This window comes from Marmota monax, unplaced genomic scaffold (assembly GCF_021218885.2).
Source record: "Marmota monax isolate L192 unplaced genomic scaffold, Marmota_monax_Labrador192_F-V1.1 WCK01_AAM20220418_F8-fsc00039, whole genome shotgun sequence".
NCBI classification, from domain to species: domain Eukaryota; kingdom Metazoa; phylum Chordata; class Mammalia; order Rodentia; family Sciuridae; genus Marmota; species Marmota monax.
In genome coordinates, this window is record NW_026693602.1 from 1003037 (window position 1) to 1021331 (window position 18295).

At 38.3% G+C, this 18295-nt stretch overlaps 1 protein-coding gene across 1 annotated transcript in view; it reads right to left on the reverse strand.

Moving 5' to 3' along the window:
- Positions 1-18295, reverse strand: part of Hhip (hedgehog interacting protein) — a 100864-nt gene that overhangs the window by 39074 nt on the left and 43495 nt on the right. The window contains exons 5-7 of the mRNA XM_046459522.2: positions 4023-4174; positions 3442-3615; positions 2525-2668 (exon numbers count right to left, since the gene is read on the reverse strand). Coding sequence (XP_046315478.1) covers positions 2525-2668; positions 3442-3615; positions 4023-4174 — 470 coding nt within the window. The remainder of the gene's footprint in view (positions 1-2524; positions 2669-3441; positions 3616-4022; positions 4175-18295) is intronic.

Consider the following 18295-nt stretch of genomic DNA (forward strand, 5'->3'; position numbering starts at 1 on the left):
GTATTACGGTTCTTTTGAAGATGGAGAAGCTATGCAAAAAGAGGTCTGACTTGTTTCCAACAAGAAACAGCAAATCTGGAAGAGAAGGCCAGTTCTCTCAGAGGTGGAATGGCTAGGGGCTGTGAGCTCTGGCTCCGGCTGCCACCAGGTCCACTGAGAACTGTGGGTACCCTTTACATTCAGTTTCTTACATAAAAGGGGCCAGACAGTGCAACTGCTCAATAGGATGCTACTACGGCGGCTACATGTCATTATCCATTTGTCCAAACCCAAATAGTACACCATCAACAGTGCTCCTTAATGCACTCCATGGGTGCTGGGTGATTTTGTTGTACCAATATCAGACCATCACTGGAACCCATGTCCCACTCCAGTGGGGTATGATAATGGCAGAGGCTATATTTAAGAGGAGATGGGGTGCACAGGAAATGTCACTACCGTTTGCTCAATTTTGCTGTGAACTCACAAGTGCTCTGAAGGATAAGTCTATTAAAAAAGAGGGTTTTGGGGGTGCAGATGCTGGCTGCCTCTGGTCACTGCTGAGAGACATAAAGGAGATACTGTCTATGGGATACCTAGGTTAGCACCCTGCAGTCAGCTGCTTAATAACAGCGAGGTTTGCTTTTAGCCCATAATTTAGTTTCTTTTCAGCTTTATGAAACCTTTTTCAGCTTAAAATTCTCTTGGAGGGAGGTGGAATATAAACACTGACATTTCCTTCTGCGGCCCTCTGCCGCCAGAGGAGGTGGGACTCCACTGCGCAGGCATCTTGCCACACTTATGTTCTGGGAGGCACTTCATCCGTGTTTTCACACCGAGATTCAGGACCCCCAGGAAGATTGTAAGAAGGCTCCAGTGGGCTTGTGGTGACTCAGGCTGCTGGACTTCAAAGTGCTGCTTGGTGGTGGTATCTGTGAGTTCTGAGCCATCGGAATGGAATGTGACAGTTTCCCCCACATCCTGAACCCACCTTAAGTATTCCCTGTCGAACAGATTTTAAGATCTGCTGAGATGCCAAAAAGGAAATGAACTGTGGGCCTGGGCTTTGATGGAGGGGAGATGAAGGGCATGAGGGATTATGAAAATAAAAAATTTTGAGAAATATTCACCTTGCACATAGTGAACACTCAATAAACATTAAACAGAAATAATAACTCAGCTAATAAATGAACGAATGTGGCCAGATACCCCTTAGTAAGAATAATAGACTGCAGACCGGGTGGGGCTTTCGTCATGGAATTCTGTGTTATACTGAGGAGTATTTTTCAGGGTACCTAAAATTTCTCATTCTATGCACTTCTTAGTTTTTGTTTCTTTTTGGTTTGTTAGTACAGCAAGCAGCCAATGAGTTCCTTTAGTATTTGTATTTTTTTTCCACATTAAAAAAAAAGTTAACATTTAGTTCAACTCCTTGCAAATTAACTCTGCTCATCCTATGTTAAGGGAAGTTATGGTAAGAACTATCAAGAGTGGTACTTTGTGCTTTACCTATAGATTTTTATTGAATGACAACAGCATCCTTACAACGTAGTTGTTATCACCCCCGTTTAATAGGTTAGAGCTGTGGTTTGACTGTGTCCTACCATGTTCATGTGCTGGACTCTTAATCCTCAGTGCAACCAACAGTGTTGAGTGGTGAGGTCTTTTTTGGAGGTGGGCATACCGGGGATTGAACTCAGGGGCACTCAACCACTGAGCCACATCCCCAGCCCTATTTTGTATTTTATTTAGAGACAGGGTCTCGCTGAGTTGCTTAGCACCTTGATTTTGCTGAGGCTGGCTTTGAACTCGTGATCCTCCTGTCTCAGCTTCCCGAGCTGCTGGTATTACTGGCATGCACCACCTCTCCCAGTGAGGTCTGTACGAGGTGAGTGGGTGAATGATGTTATTGTGGGAGTGAGTTAGTTACACCAGGAGTGAGCTCTGATAAAAGGATGAGTTGGCCACCTCTGTCTCTGTCCCCTACCTCCCTTCCTCCTCCCTCTATGGCCCTCTCTTCTCCACCATGTGATGACACAGCAGATGCTGAGCAAATGCCAGTACCATGCCCTTGGACTTTCCAGCTTCCAGAATAATGATCAAAATAACCTGTATTCTTTATAAATCACCCAATCGGTGGTATTCTGTTATAGCAGCACCAAACAGACAAAGACAATAAAGAAAATAAAATTTAGGCGGGTTTAAGAAAACAAATCCAAAGGTTAATGATCGCTTAAAATTATTCAGATTGAAATCTACTAGTTCAATAATGTTTAGCAAATAAAAATCGCCCCCCCCAAATATGAGACAGATTTTCTCTATGAATTTGCCCTTTCCCTTGTCTAATCTGCTATCTCAATCTGCTTCACACATTAATAGAACAAAGAGGGCTGAAGACTTGCTCGGATAATGACCTGGTAAGATTTCCATCACAACATGGGGCACCACCCTCAGCAGTCTGTGATCTGACACCCTCTGCCTTTTCCCAGTTGCCAAATTCCAGCCCTGCTTTAAAGCAGCAGCGAAGACAGGTTTGCATTCTCACCTGCCTGGATCGTGGAGTCCGTGGGCAAACACTTCTGGGGGCTGGTTGGTGCTGTTGAAGTGCGGGTTGCTCCTTGGTATGGAATAAGGCACGCTGCACACATCTGTGTCCACGTCCAGCCGTAGTACCGAGCCTGTGAAATCACTGAGAAATTGGAGGAGGGCATAAGTGCTTTCCTTTTGCCTAAACTAAACGTGGTGACATTGCTCTATGAATAAAAGAACCATCTGCTTATTCAAGACAACATTATTAAGGTTCCAAGTTCCATATGGTGGAAAATGAAAGGAGGGGCAGAGAAGGCACTGCTAAATGGGTTCAGATAAGGCACCACTCTAAGACATAGCTAGAAGGTGACCAAGGACTATGTGGGCATGCAGGGCTGCTGACACCAGAGAGGGGTACCGCTCACTTCTCAGTGCTGGGTATTATAGGAGCAGTCCCCACAGCTCAGAAGTATGCAACATTATATCAATATTATATCAGCATGATATTGAATTCCTCTTCAGTTTACGAATGCTGACACTGACAACTAAAGTCATTTACCTAGGCAAGTGATGTGATTCAAAGATGGTTCTTTCTTTCTTTTTTTAATGGTACTGGGAATTGAACCCAGAGGTGCTTAACCACTGAGCTACATCTCCAGCCCTTTTTTAAAAAATTTTTATTTAATTTTTTAATTTTCAGTTGTAGTTGGACACAATACCTTTATTTATTTATTTATTTATATGTGGTGCTGAGGATGGAACCCAGGGCCTAGCACATGCTAGGTGAGCACTCTACTGCTGAGCCACCACCCCAGCCCCTCCAGCCCTTTTTTATATTTTATTTAAGGATTCCTAACTCACTAGCTCAGACCCTTCCTGCGGCCAGGGCGAACATCTTAACACCAATGAGCACCTGTTCACTTTGACTTTTACCTCAACCCATCCATTTCTTCCATGTCGTCCAGCGTGATCATCCCGTCTCCGAGGATGATATACAGAAAGCCGTCAGGACCAAAGAGCAGTTGTCCTCCCAGATGCTTTCGGTGCAGCTCTGCGACTTCCAGAAACACTCTGGCTGTTCTCAAATCAACTTGATGGGGATTTTTCCTACATTGTGAGGAGAGGAAATACGGAGATTGTTAAAGATGAAAGGTGAATCTTCTACTAAAATGTTAAGAGTACACAAACAGAAATACAAACATCTCACACATAAATAAGGAAACATACGCTTGAATGGAGCTAATAAAAAAAATCACTGAGAATGTCATTGATTTCTAAGTTTTAGAAGCTGTGCTGAAGCTGAAAGATAACCAAGAAAAATGACAGAGCTATCATTTTTCTCAATTTCTCTTAAATACATACACACATGGGATTTTAAGCAAGATGGAGATTTTCGCTTTAATTACTGCCACCTTTTGGCTAATTATTGGCAATTTCTAAACAAAAAGCTTATGAAAGGATGAAGAGAAAACAAGATTACAGAATCAGTATGCTCCGATGGATTTCAGCCATACCTGGACACTGTGTATTCCACAACTCTAAGAATGTGGTCATGAGGCCCGATAGCCCACCGTTCTTGGTTGGTGGTATAAGACACATACAGCTTTCCATTTTTCTTGTAATTGGGATGGAATGCAAGGCTTAGCAGTCCTCTTTCATCTCCTCCCTGCAGTCAAATGAAAAACACAAAGAATTGTGAAGTTAATTATGTCCTTTATAGTGTTTCAACTGGAACCCCCAAAAGAGTCTCTTTCTTTCTCCTGGATAATCTTTGCCCAACCTCTTTTCTTTTCTTCCTTGCCTTACTGCACAAAAAAGGATTATAAAACATTTCACTGCGTGGAACTCTTGAAGGGTTAGCACAAGACCATTGTCTTGTGTGGTTATCTACGCACAAGAGTCTTATACCACTTTTGTCCCATGATTTGTGTATGTAATCTCAGGGAGCTAGGACGACAAGTTTAAGCGCTGTGAAGAATTCTTTCCTGGGTTACTAGGTTGCTTGTTCATTCGTAGAAGACAAATAAAAGGTTCCTAATCAACAGTCACTTCTAATCCAAGTCTCCCAAACCTAAAACACAGTGTGGGCTGCCAACTCCCACTGTCTTGGCAATATGTTTAGAAAACAGTTAAATTGCTTGTGTAATATGTAAACCCCTGTTTCACCCCGAGGCATCTATATCAGTTGTCACAACGATGGTGGTCTATTCATCATAGCTAGGTAACAGGCAGCCGCAGCCTTGGCCTATCTATATAGAAATGAGGTATTTTTACATGCGTCTCTTCTCACACAAGGCTTTCTTTAAAGAAGGATGAGGAAGTGGGAGGAGAGCTAAAGGCCAGGGCTGGGGTAGGCATGGGAGAAATAGTAGAAAGGAAAGCGGACACTAGGAAATAAAAGAAAAATTCCAAACAACTTTCTTTCGTTATTATATGAATGTCAAGGATTGTATACATTAGGCAGGCCAAATGCTATGACAATTAAAACATTATCATGTTCTTAAATAGAAAGGCATTTTATCTTTATTTTCTGCTAATTTAGCTTGATGAAATTCAATATGGTCAAAAGCATTTGCTTTATCCCACAAGTAGTCTAGGAATTTCTACAGTGAAATCAAAGCATCTAAAATTATCTAGATCAGAGACTTAACTGTTGTTTTCTGGTAAACCGGTGAACGTTTTTCTCTGCAGTCTGATGAGTTACCCACAATGGTGAAAAACACATCACAGAAACTGAACGCTCCAATGCCCATAACACATCACCTTAATTATTCCATTAAACATTACAACCTTCCCTACGGCAGAAAACTGATGTACCACCTCAGGCTGAGCATCCAGACTTTGAGAGGGTATAAATAGTAAAGTGGTTGGAAATATCCAAGAACTACCAAATTATTATTCAAGGGTCATCAAAGTTAAATGTTTTGACATCTCAGTATCATGTGTAATTTTAGTTTCTAGGACGGCACTGATGATTTATGAATGAGCCCCTGGGTTCTGGATTATCTTGTGATGGTGGTTTTAATGTTGATGTGGCTGGTTTTTCTTTTTATATCTTTGTTAATACATATCTCCTGACTTTCTTAAGAGACTTTGGAAGCTGGGATGGATAGCTATGATTCAATCATACAGAAGCCCATCCATACTTAAAGCTTCTTGACGGATTGTATAAGGAGGCCCAGGGGTGGGATTTAGTTTGTGATTGATTCCTCTCCTGAATGTATTTCTCTTGAAACCCCTGAGTGCAGGTTAAGTGCGGCAAGCTTGCCTCAGTAGCATTTGTGTTCATTCTAAGAAGCTTTAGTTTCAAGGAGTTCTTTGTAGCTTTAATCAAATCATCAGACAGACAATTTAAACTGGATAGTGACATGGTTTAAAATGGTGCTTGTTGCTTTTCAGGAATTAGGAATGTATAACCAACGCACTGAAGGAGAAGAGACAGAAATGAGATTTTAAACGCACCTACAAGGGAAGGTAGACAATTGTTCACTTTAGAAAGATGCCGATCACTTGAATGAATTTGGGGCCACCACTGACATTATAAAAGTGTCAAGCAGGGAAACAGAACGAGACAAGTGAATGCCAGGAAAATAAATCAAAGACACAAATTGAAAACTATCAATAATTCTGAATTTTTCAGCTGATAAGATTAATATTGGATTGATTATCATATATGATCTCATAGTTTTAGTCTCCTTCCAAGTGTAAATGAGTAATCTGATTGGTTCAGAAACTTGACTACACTTAAGTCATTTCAAAGAAAAACTCACTTTCATGATCATATGAATGAAAAATTAACATATTATGCAAATATCCCAGAAAGTATCTCAAAAACCACCTTTTAAAATTGTATAACAGGGCTCCAAAAAGTTTAGAGATTAGGAAAGTTGGGTATTTTTCTGCTGTGCCAGGAGATTAAAGTATTGATAGGCTCACCTTTCACTTGAATTAGCCTTCAGAGTTGAGTTGTCTATTTCTTAAAAACAGCATACTATAGTGACACAGCCACATCAATGTTTATAGCAGCACAATTCACAATAGCTAAACTATGGAATCAACCTAGGTGCCCTTCAACAGATGAACAGATAAAGAAAATGTAGTATATATACACAATGGAATATTACTCAGCATTAAAAAATGAACATAAAAATCATGGCATTTGCAGGTAAATGGATGGAGTTGGAAAATATTATGCTAAGTGAAGTCAGTCAATCCCAAAAAACCAAATGTCAAATGTTTTCTCTGATATGAGTATGCTGATCCATCATGAGGATGCAGGGGGAGCATGGAAACAATAGAGGATGTTTAGATAGGGCAAAGGGAAGGGAGGAAAAGGGAGGGGGCGTGGGGGTAGGAAAGATGGTGGAGTGAGATGGATACATTACCCTAAGTCCATGTATGAAAACACAAATGGTGTGACTCTATTGTGTACCACCAGAGACATGAAAAATTGTGCTCTATATGTGTACTATGAATTGAAATGCATCCTGCCGTCATATATAACAAATTAGAATTAATAAATAAATTTTTTAAAAAAGAAAAAAAAATGTGTTATTAACAAATCATGACTTAACTCTTAAATTGCAAACCTATCTTTGCGTTCTGGATCATTTTTCAAGGTCTATATGGAGAAATATGTTGATTAGACAATGAGGGTTACTTTTGACCAAGGTCAATTAGAGCCCATATCATTAGTGACACCCCAGACATTTCAGGCCCCCAGGCGCTCCAAGGTTACTCCAACTCAAGTATCTAACAGGACATCGTCCCAGCCTGAGAGCCTGAACCCTGGCCCCTAGAGCCAGGACTGGCCAGTAGACAGGATCTCTGGGCTCCTGTTCCTCCTTCCTATTACCTTAGTTCCCTCTCTCACAGCTAATTGTGTTCACTGCTTTGTTTCGTTGGTCTGAGCTCCAAGCGCAAAGGCTCCCTTCTCTTTGCTGTTTCAAAATCTAAAAACAGCTTTAGAGGCTAAGCAGTAAGAATGATTCAAACCCGTGCGCCAATGTCACGGACTCCTCTGACTCCTTCCCATCCTTTCCCCTCACAATGGGTGGCTTTAGGGCTCAGAATTTATGCAATCAAAATCATGCATTCCATCCAGAAGTGTCAAATTAATGAATAGATTTTGGGGAGCAACTGGGGACAGTGAGCCTCTAATGATTATTTGAGTCAATCTGGCTAAAAAGGGAGAAAAACACATTATTAAAAGAATGGTAAATGGAAGATTTGGGGTCTGGGAGCCAGGCCTTTCAAAACAAACAAACAAAAACAACCATTGATTTCTAATTATATTTCTAAGTACTGTTAACGAATGTCCAAAATGGTGGTCTTTATCCATGTGAAAAGTAGTGATTTTTCCAAAAATTCACATTGTACATTGGACTTCCTTCTTAACACAGGAACATTTTGAGAGCATGTTTTATTTAGAGGAATGTAAAGACAACACTGCTAGAACTTCACTGGAAGTCAATCAGACAACAAATAATTTGTAAATGGTACTTTAAACTCAGGACTGGAGCCTGACCCAAGTATCACACAGCACTGTGACCCTCCCCGTTGCTCAGTTCTCCAAATACTCCATCAACTCTGGACAGCTCACACCAAACCCAAATAACTGCTCAAAATTGGATTGTGAAATGATTTGGAAATCCTGTCCTGATGCACTTTGGAACCTTGAGATTGACGCATGTTTCAGAGTAAATCATAAACCCTTCTGAGGCACTTTTAGTAAGTCGCTCACAGTCTATTGTTCTAGTTGACAGCTGACTCCTAGGAGCAACTTTATGGGGTCCACAGCAAAGAGATAACTACCCAAAACAAAGAGTGTTTGAGGTCTGATCACTGATGACTTCAGTATAAATACACCAGATCGGTGCCTGCAGTTTGGATCTGGTGAGCAGATCAAAGTTCTAACCAATCAACTAAGAAGGTTACTTCTCTTTGAATAATATGAAATATCTATTTGAAAAAGAGAGGCAATCACAAAAGGATTATAACAGAGAACATTATTTTTATTCTTTTTTTTTTGAGAAAAACTGTGGGGCATTAGTCTTGCATTAATGATATTATTATTTTTTTTTTTAAATAAAACATTCCCTTCATACTTTCAACACAGTTAAAGTTCATTCCTTCTGATTTCTGGTTTTTCTTACAGATGCCTTATTCTTTTTCAGGGAAAGCTGACTTGTGTATTCAGGACTAGGTGGCACCTCACTGAAGCTGCAAGCACCCTTACTCGTTTTCACAGTTTCCCTTAGTGACCTTGGCAAATGACCGACTGGTTTCAAGTTCTGCCTTAATTTCACTGCAGCCTTCATTCCCTTTGCCATCTAGGGTAAGATATTTGCAGGTTCTAGGAGTTAGGACAAGAATCTCATCTGGGTAGGGACATGACTCTGCCTACCATGTGGTTATTTCAACCTGTCTTTAAAAGAGGATCCTAAGCATGTATAACTTAAGCCTCCTTGGCCAAGGCCTCATAGTCTGCTAAATGGCCCAACAGTATTGAGAAAGCAATAAAAAGGAAATAATGCATGCTGTGATCAAAAAGTTACTCATTACCACCTTGTCAAAACTTTTGTTATTTAACATTTATTCAACATATATTTAATTGAACACCTACTAAGGGTCAGGCTTGCGTGGCACTAGGGATACGACAACCAATTAGAATAAATCTCTGCTTATACATGGAAGTAGATAACAAAACATAGTGTTCAGGTGTTTTGTTTCCACCATAAATCTTTATGATGCTGTATGATGCTGATTTTTTTTTCAGAGATTAAACTATGCTATACTATTAACAATGTGCTTGGACAAAAAACAAATATTAAAGAAAATAGATACTCTGGGGAGTTTTTAACCAAAAATTAATTTGTGTATTATTACTTCATTTTCTCTACCCTAAAATTTAGTAAAAAAAGAAAAAAGAAATGGTTGGTTACATGGAAGTTAAATTATGTGAAGATTCTGCAGGGTTTCTACAAATAGTAAGAGCATCTTCTCATTTACTTTCTATGCAGGGACTAAGCACATGCATAGGCATAGTGATCTTTAGTAAAACTGTTGTTCCCTTAATATTGAAGAAATTTCTAGGAATTAGCATAAGAACAAAGTGTCTCTAAAGTATAAACCTTTTCCGTGAGGCAGGTTTAACATTCTTTTTTTTTTTTTAAGTTTTTCATGACAATACAATGATCTTGACATTCTTAACTGTCATGTCATTCACTTGCCTAGGTTTCACTGGTACACATCAGAAAGGGAAAAGCCAACTTGGACACCAACATGGGTGCCTCCTGGTGCAAGCCTTTTGCTTTCTCTGAACTTGGAACTTTTTTTCTTTTTCTTTTTTATTAAGTATTAATTTATTTTAATTAGGTATATATAGCAGCACAATGCATTTTGATTCATCATACATGACTGCAGCACAACTTTTCATTTCTCTGGTTGCAAAAGACTACCACAAACTTTGTGGCTTGAAACAACACAGTTATGTTGGTCCATAGGTCAGATGAGTTCACAATGGGTCTAACAGGCTAAAATAAATGCTAGTGGAAGCTGAGTTCCTTTCTAGAGGATTCAGGGGATGACCCACTTTCTTTCTGTTTCCAGTTTACAGAAGCTACCTCTTTCCTTGGTCAGTGTCTTCCCTCCATCTTCAAAGCCAGCAATGGTACCTTAAGTCTTTCTCATATCAGATCACCCTGACCTGCTCTGCCTCTCTTTCAAGAATTGTGATTACACTGACAGCAAAGGAGACAACTGAGAACAGGAAGAGAGAGCCTACAAAATGGGAGAAAATCTTTGCCACCTGCACCTCAGATACAGCATTAATCTCCAGGATATATGAAGAACTCAAAAAACTTCACACCAAGAAAACAAACAACCCAATTGATAAATGGGCAAAAGAACTGAACAGACACTTCACAGAAGAAGAAATGGGAAATCGGAATGGGAAATGGGAATGTGAAAGATGGTAGGATAAATGGGACTTTGTTCATAAATGAATACATGAGCAATGAAACTCCCCATCATGGACAACCACAGGAATGGGAAGTTATACTCCGTGTGTGTATGATATGTCAGAATATATTCTACTGTCATGTATAACTAAAAAAATTGATTAAAAAATTTTAGAAATATGACTACATTGAGCCCACCCAGATAATTTTCCTATGTGCTGTTTACCATTCTTAATTCCACTGCAAACTTAATTCCCCTTTGCCATCTAAGGTAATATACTTGCTGGTTTTAGGGATTAGAACAAGGACATCTTTCGGGAGGGACATTATTCTGCATACCACATGGAGATTTTAATCTGTTGTTGATAAATGACCCTAAGCATTTATAACCGAAGTCTTTTGGGCCATGGCTGCCTGTAAGCACCTGGTGGGAGAGTTTTGGCTTGTTCTTTTACCTGATGAACATCATCTGCAAGTCTATCAGGAGCTAGAGAAACCTAAGAGCTCTGACACCACAGGCTCTTTATCTTGTCAGGATGGAAACAATATCCATTCCTCTTCAGAATGCACTAAAAGCACCCTCTAGAATTCAGGAGGAGGAAGAGGTCACTTGATAAGAAGTGGGCAAGTGACACTTATACTCAAGGGCAAACTCACATGTTCATTGCAATAGCATGCAAGACACAGGGAAGGTAATCAAATGTGAGAAAACCACTTGTACCTAGTGATCAACAATCTCTCCATTCTGAGCTCATACTACTGCATTCTTCGCTTTTGTTCATTTTCTGAACATACTTTAGGGTACTGATTTCTTCTAATTCCTGGAAAAGGTTGCAAAGGATTGATTTTCTATAGTTCAAAAAGCCAAACTTGACCTTCAAAGAGTCAGTCTCTCAAGGGCCCGCTTTACCGTATGGGAAAGAATACATAATTTGGTTCTACAGAATGATATAAAATATATTCGATCTCAGCCCTGGCACAAAGTCCCTCAAACTCTTAGGATTTCCTGATGAGGGAGATACAGAAGGGCCTAGGCAGCAGAGGCAAGATGGTGAGTGAGGAGCTCAGGGGCAGGGCCAGAACAAAGGAGCACAGAGAGGGTCTTCTGATGAGGTCAACTTCCTGCTCGGGGACACAAGACCCAACCAGAGAGACACGTCTATACTAGTGCTCCTAAGTGCGGATCCAATAGAAAAACTAAAACAGATGCATGGACAGAGAGGGGGTACCAGCCCATAATAGTGAGGATCACGTGGACAGTGGAGGAGATAGAAAGAACTTCCAGAGATGGTAAAAAGAACAAGCCAAAACTCTCCCACCAGCTTCTCAGCTCTGGGGCCCTTTCCTGCGTCTTGCTCGCTCTCTGTGTCCTGGTCTTCAATTCTTTGCTGAATAGAGGCAACAAACCTAGCACCCCTAGACAGGAATACTGAGTGATAGGAGTATCTTCTTTTATTCTTAAGGAGCCCCTTTTAAGACACCTGAATTTATGCTAATGAGGTAACTATTGGGTGGGCTTCTAGACAGATTCATGGTGGGGGCCGGTAGCCAGAGGAATGCTCCATGCGATTGGAAAATTGAAACTCTCTCACCCTGGAGGAGGAGATGGAGGTTGGGTTCTAACACCAGTGGCCAGTGATCTAATCAATCACATCTACCTAATGAGCCCTCCAAAACACCCCCAAACAAAGGGGTTGAGAGAAATTGGTGGACCCAGAGAAGGCACGGGAAATCCATGCAACCTCCCCTCACTCCGGCGTCCTGCTCTATGCATTTCTTCCATTTGGCTGTTCTGAGCTGTAATAAACCAATGAGGGTAAATAAAGTGCTCTCCTGTTCTCCATGATTCATTCTAGTGCATTATGGAACCCCAAGTGGGGGTCAAGGAACACCAAATTTATAGTCATTTGGGCAGGGTTATGGGTAACCTGAGCATGCCATTTGTGGCTGGCCTTCAAAATAGGGATCGTCTTGAGGGACTGAACCCTTAATCTGGGTGGTCTGGGCTAGGTCCAGACAGTGTGAGACGGGAACTGGACTGCTGAACACCCAGTGGTGTGGCAGAAAACAAAACAAAACAAGGAAGCAAACAAAAAGCCAATTTTCATTTGCTGTTAGAAAACACCCCAGAAAGAACCTGAAAGGTTTCTTGACCCATCCTCCTTTCCAGGGAGAAGAACACAATGAAGTCTACTGGCACCAAAGAAGATAAAGTCAAAGGATACTTGGAATAACTTGTTAAGTCGTCTTCCACTCATACAAATCATACTCTAGCAATGGATTACTTTTCTAAATTTAATTTTGGGAAACACTACATATCTTGTGTCATTTTTGTTATTTACTTTCTTGGCTTCTCTTATTACCTTCACTGTTCTCTGAGGATGAAACCAGTCACAACATATTGGAGACCTATCACTTCTAGCTATTTTTCCTTTAAAACTCCATCCACTTTTCCAAATTTACTTTTTCTTTTGGGCAAGTCTTTAACTTACCGCAACTGAACCACTGGAGAGACTCCACTCGCCTCTTCCGCTTAATCATATTTATCCATTCTTCCAGGTCTCCAAGAAAGTGTGTAGAGTTATCAAATGCTAGTGGGACACAAGATCACCCCAACCCACTTGCCTGACAAAGATAATGTGTCTTGCTTCAAATGAAGTCATAGAGCTGCTAGAAGACACCAGTGATTCTGAACTTTCACAAGTGTCACATGGGGTATATAATTTCTAGTATAAAATAGCAATGGTCCATGTCACCTCTGTGTCCAGGATTGTATATATCATATCTTCTGGAGGTACCAAACACAAAGATAGACAAGAAAGTACAAATGGAGACTAAATGCTATTCCACATGGAGACCACCTACTGAAAGTGGCGATCCTTTCCTCAACAATTCTCTTCATGGCTCTTTACAGACATAGAAAATAATCAGTCACATGACCCTTAAGTTATGGCCTATTCAGAGTGAACATATTAGAAGGGATTATTTTCTAGAAAATTCCAGCTTCGATGGGACTGCAAATTGGTGCAGCCAATATGGAAAGCAGTATGGAGATTTCTTAGAAAATTGAGAATGAAACCACCATTTGACCCAGCAATCCCTCTCCTCGGTCTATATCCAAAGGACTTAAAAACAACATACTACAGGGACACAGCCACATCAATGTTTATAGCAGCACAATTCACAATAGATAACTGTGGAAGCAACCTAGATGCCTTTCAATAGAAGAATGGATAAAAAAAACTGTGGCATATATACACAATGGAATATTACTCAGCAATAAAAGAGAATAAAATCATGGCATTTGTAGGTATATGGATGGAGTTAGAGAAGATAATGCTAAGTGAAGTTAGCCAATCCCAAAAAATCAAACGCCAAATGTTTTCTTTGATATAAGGAAGCTGATTCATAGTGGGATAGGGAGGGGGAGGATGGGAGGAATAGATGAATTCTAGATAGGGCAGAGGGGTAGGAGGGGAAGGGAGTAGACATGGGGTAATTAATGATGGTTGAATGTGATAATCATTATTATCCAAAGTACAGGTATGAAGACACGAATTGGTGTGAGTATACTATATATACAACCAGAGATATGAAAAATTGAGCTCTATATATGTAATAAGAGTTGTAATGCATTCTACTGTTATATATAAATAAGAAAAAGAGAAAATTCCAGCTTCTCAGCTCTTTCTTATTCCATATACTAAAGTTCTTTTCAAATCTCTAGCCTATGGGAGAATATATATATATATATATATATATATATATATATATATATATATATAATAAAAAATATATAAAATAACCATTTATATACTTAAAATGATTATTGACACAGTATCATCTGTACTTATACATATGATTTATGTCATACAAAATTTGTACTTGTCAAACAAAATTAAAGTTATTATGTTTACATTACCCCCTAAGCCTTTCACCTATTAGGACATTTAATACATTATGGTGTGTTAGATTTTGTACTTTTTACTTGCCCAGGTAACAGCTGCTGTAGAACCTTTAATACTTGTGCCCAAGAATCCAACACAATGTCAGAGGGATGTTTTGAACACCAGTGACGATTTAGTTCAACCATGTCATATGTTAATAATATCTGTGGTATTATGTGGTATTCTGAAGTCCAGTTTACCAAAACATCTTCTCTAAAGGATGAAATGCTTCAGTAAAATCAAACTGTGTGAAATATCTGTTTGAAATAATAGAATAATAAAATTATAAGCCTACAAAAAGCATAAACTCTTCTTAAAAACAAAGTCTTGGCATTAAGCATTTTTTTGAAGAAGAAAAATTTGCAGAATGTTGGTGATGTTTAGGGAAAGCAAAAATTTTTATTTTGTGACCTTTAAGCTAAATTAAAATAAATTAATCAAAAACTATAAGAATATGCATGAGAATAGAAAATCAACAAAAATGATAATTTTAAAGTTCTGTAACTTCCCCAAACTCTTCTCACACAACCTACAGATTTAATACTTGGTCCACCTTAAGTTTTAAAAGGCATGCATTTCTGGCCTGGGTATGTAGCTCAGTGGATGAACTTGTGCTTGGCATGTACAAGGCCCTGGTTTCCAATGCCAGCACCAAAATACTAGTACTGCTAATAACAATAATATTAACAATGTAGTTACCCAATATTCCACTCTTTTACAGTTTAGCTTAGAAATGAATAAGAAAAATAATAATTATTATATTTATAATATAATTTACTATTTATAATTATGTTGTTATAATTATAAATTACATTACTTATAATTATATTTATTATAATAATTATTATTTTTCTTATTATTCATTTCTAAGCTAAACTGTAAAAGAGTGAAATATTGGGTAATTATATTGTTAACAGTTGACACAACAAAATGTCAGATACGTTAATTAGGAATTAGAGCAATTCTCTACTAGATAGTAAAGTTCTAAAAACTGTCTAAATATAGTACCTTACTTACTGTGGGAGACTTGTCAAAATAGTGGCATGCACTGAGCCCTCACTATGTGTCAGAGACTATACTAAGAATTTTGCAAATGTTAGTTTAAACTTTATAACAACTCTAGAGTTGAATACTATTTTATTATTATCCTTATTTTCTGTATAAGGGAATGGAGGCACAAAGGGACTAAGGAACTTTACAAAATGCATAAGAAGGGGACTGTCTGTGATTGGAGGACGAACACCCTAAACCATTATGTTACACCGCTCCCTGATATATTTCCTAAGTGAAGAAATAAACACATGAAGAATGGGCAGTATTCCCTGGCCAACACTCATGGTAATGAACTGAGGAAATTTTCAAACAGTCTCAAGTTTCTGAAGTTCTACAGGGAAAAAAAAAAGTGAAGCTTTTATCTTAACACTTTAACTGATAGTTGTTATGTTATTGCAACTAAAATGACTCAGTTATTTTAACTTACGTGGGATCTAATGAAGCATATGTATCAGTTATTTTAAGACAAAGGTTGGTTTATGTTTTCAGGAAATGTTGCGCTGGTCAATGGACTGAGAGAAAAATAAGTCCTGATTTGTGTAAGTACTCTCAAATGCCCATCTGAATCTGGCAAGTCGATGGCATTGATGGCAGAGTTCTAGAGAGCCGTGCACAGTGGGGTCTCCAAGCCCATGAACCCCTGGTAGAAGACTGCGACTCTTTCAGACCTCATCTCTCTCTCTCTTATCACTGTGCTGTATCCTTGATGCTCCTGTATCAAAACTTAATTCTTCCCAGGTTTCACAAATTTTTTTTTTTGCAAGGGTTTAAAATCATTAAACAAGTCATTCCAAACATAAAAGAAAAGGTATTTCTTATTGGATTTTTAGATATAATATGCAGATAAATAGTGCACGCTCTTTTCACCTTCACCCCACTAACTCAGGCCAAATCAGGCCAAACACGCAAAGATCCTTTCATGGAAGGTGCTTGGTTATTTAACAGGGGGCAGATGCAAAGGAAAACTCTTTGGGAAGTATCTTGGCTCCATTCCCCAGCATTGCTCAAATAGTCAAGGAAGATAATGAACCTAAAATCACTTTATGAGCTCTAAAGTGCTATTTCAATTGAAGATTGAGCTACAGTGGTGCTCAGAGAGGAAAGGACCATCTTCACACTCAACTGTCTCATAAAATAGTAAGATGCTGAGAAGGGAATGTGGTTTGGAAGTAAAGAATGTGAAGCTCTGCATTTAAATCTGACAAGAAATGCTTTCACACTATGTAGAGGAAGTATTTTTTTGCTCCCTGCCATTCAAAGAACTTTTGGACTTCAGAAAATTGCAGGCATGGAAAGGCATATTTCTACTTATATTTAGCAGGACACTCACCACATACTTTTGATAAAGATCTGTGTGTGTCCTCTCAGCAGATTTAGGTGGTGTGTATTACCAGTAGTTTATTAATGATTTGCAAGGCTTAAAGTAACCTAACTTATTCTAATGTTGAAACACACATACTTGATCATTGTAGCAATGTAGCTTTTTTTTTTTAGAGCATCAGTTAAAAAACAAACACTGTTAATATACTCTAAAGTTAAGCATAAAGCAATTTATTTAGTAAACAAAGGGTGGGAGAAATAAATTCACTCCATATTAATAATACTTATGTAAATCATATTATTTCCCTCAACCAAATTCTACATAAAATGCTCTTCCAAGATTTATGCTAGAAAACAATGCATTTTTGATAATGGAAAATAAACTCACTTTAAAGTAATCTTAACTAATTTAATGCATTTATGAAAATAAAAGATGATACTGAATTTAGATTCAAATTCAGATATTCAATTATACACCAAAGATGAGTAAAAGACTTTTCATGGAGTCTAGGAAAGTATGCACATCTATTAAAAATAGTACATATCCCCAAAGATTAGATGATGTTAGAGAATAAAGGAAGCATTATTTGATGTGATGAGAGCAATTCAATTTTTCTTCTGTCTCTTAAGGATTCTTCTTAGGACAATTCATCACGTATAAGTAGTTAAAAAATATTTATTTGAAAAATATGGGGGGTAAATCATTTTAGGAAAGTGAATAATTACTTTGAGACAAGAAATGCAATTTAGAAAATACATTCATTTCTTCAGACCCCATTATGATTTATTTTATTTCATGGGTAAGAACTACATGTCTTTCTATTATCTTGCAACTTGGAAATGTCTTTCTTAGAACGACTTGGTTTATAATAAAGACAAAAAGAATTGTTCATACCTTATTAATAATGCTTTTATATACAAAGACTACACAGTTAATTTTATGGCATTATTTGGAATATTAGATTTTCCTATTGAAAACTAATGAAATAGAATGGGCTTTACTGATTTTATTTACCATCTTAACTTTTTAATTTGTGTGTGTGGGGTGTGTGTGTGTGTTGGGGATTGAACCCAGAACTTTGCACATGCTAGACAAGAGCTCTACCACTGAACCACACTCCAGCTCATTAACCACCCTGAAATTAAAATTTCTGAAGCCTAAGATCTGACTATTTTGTTTTAAACATTAAACTCGGGAATATAAAGTATGCTTCCTTTGTAATTTTTTTTTTTTGTGTGTGTGTGATTTGCATCTTTGTAGTTTGGAAAATCACTTTTGAAATGGGGTGATTTGAAAATGGGCGATTCAGGGCCCTTTCAATAAAAGAAAAAATTGCAATATTAATGATGAATACTTAAATATAGCAAAGGGTACAAAATTGTTTTTAATGAATTTGACCTCGTGCTTTTGTAAACTTTTTTTTTTTATGATGTGTGGCTAATATGGTGGTCATGCAGCTAAAAGCATTATCTTCACATCATTATACAGAAATATAACACTGTATA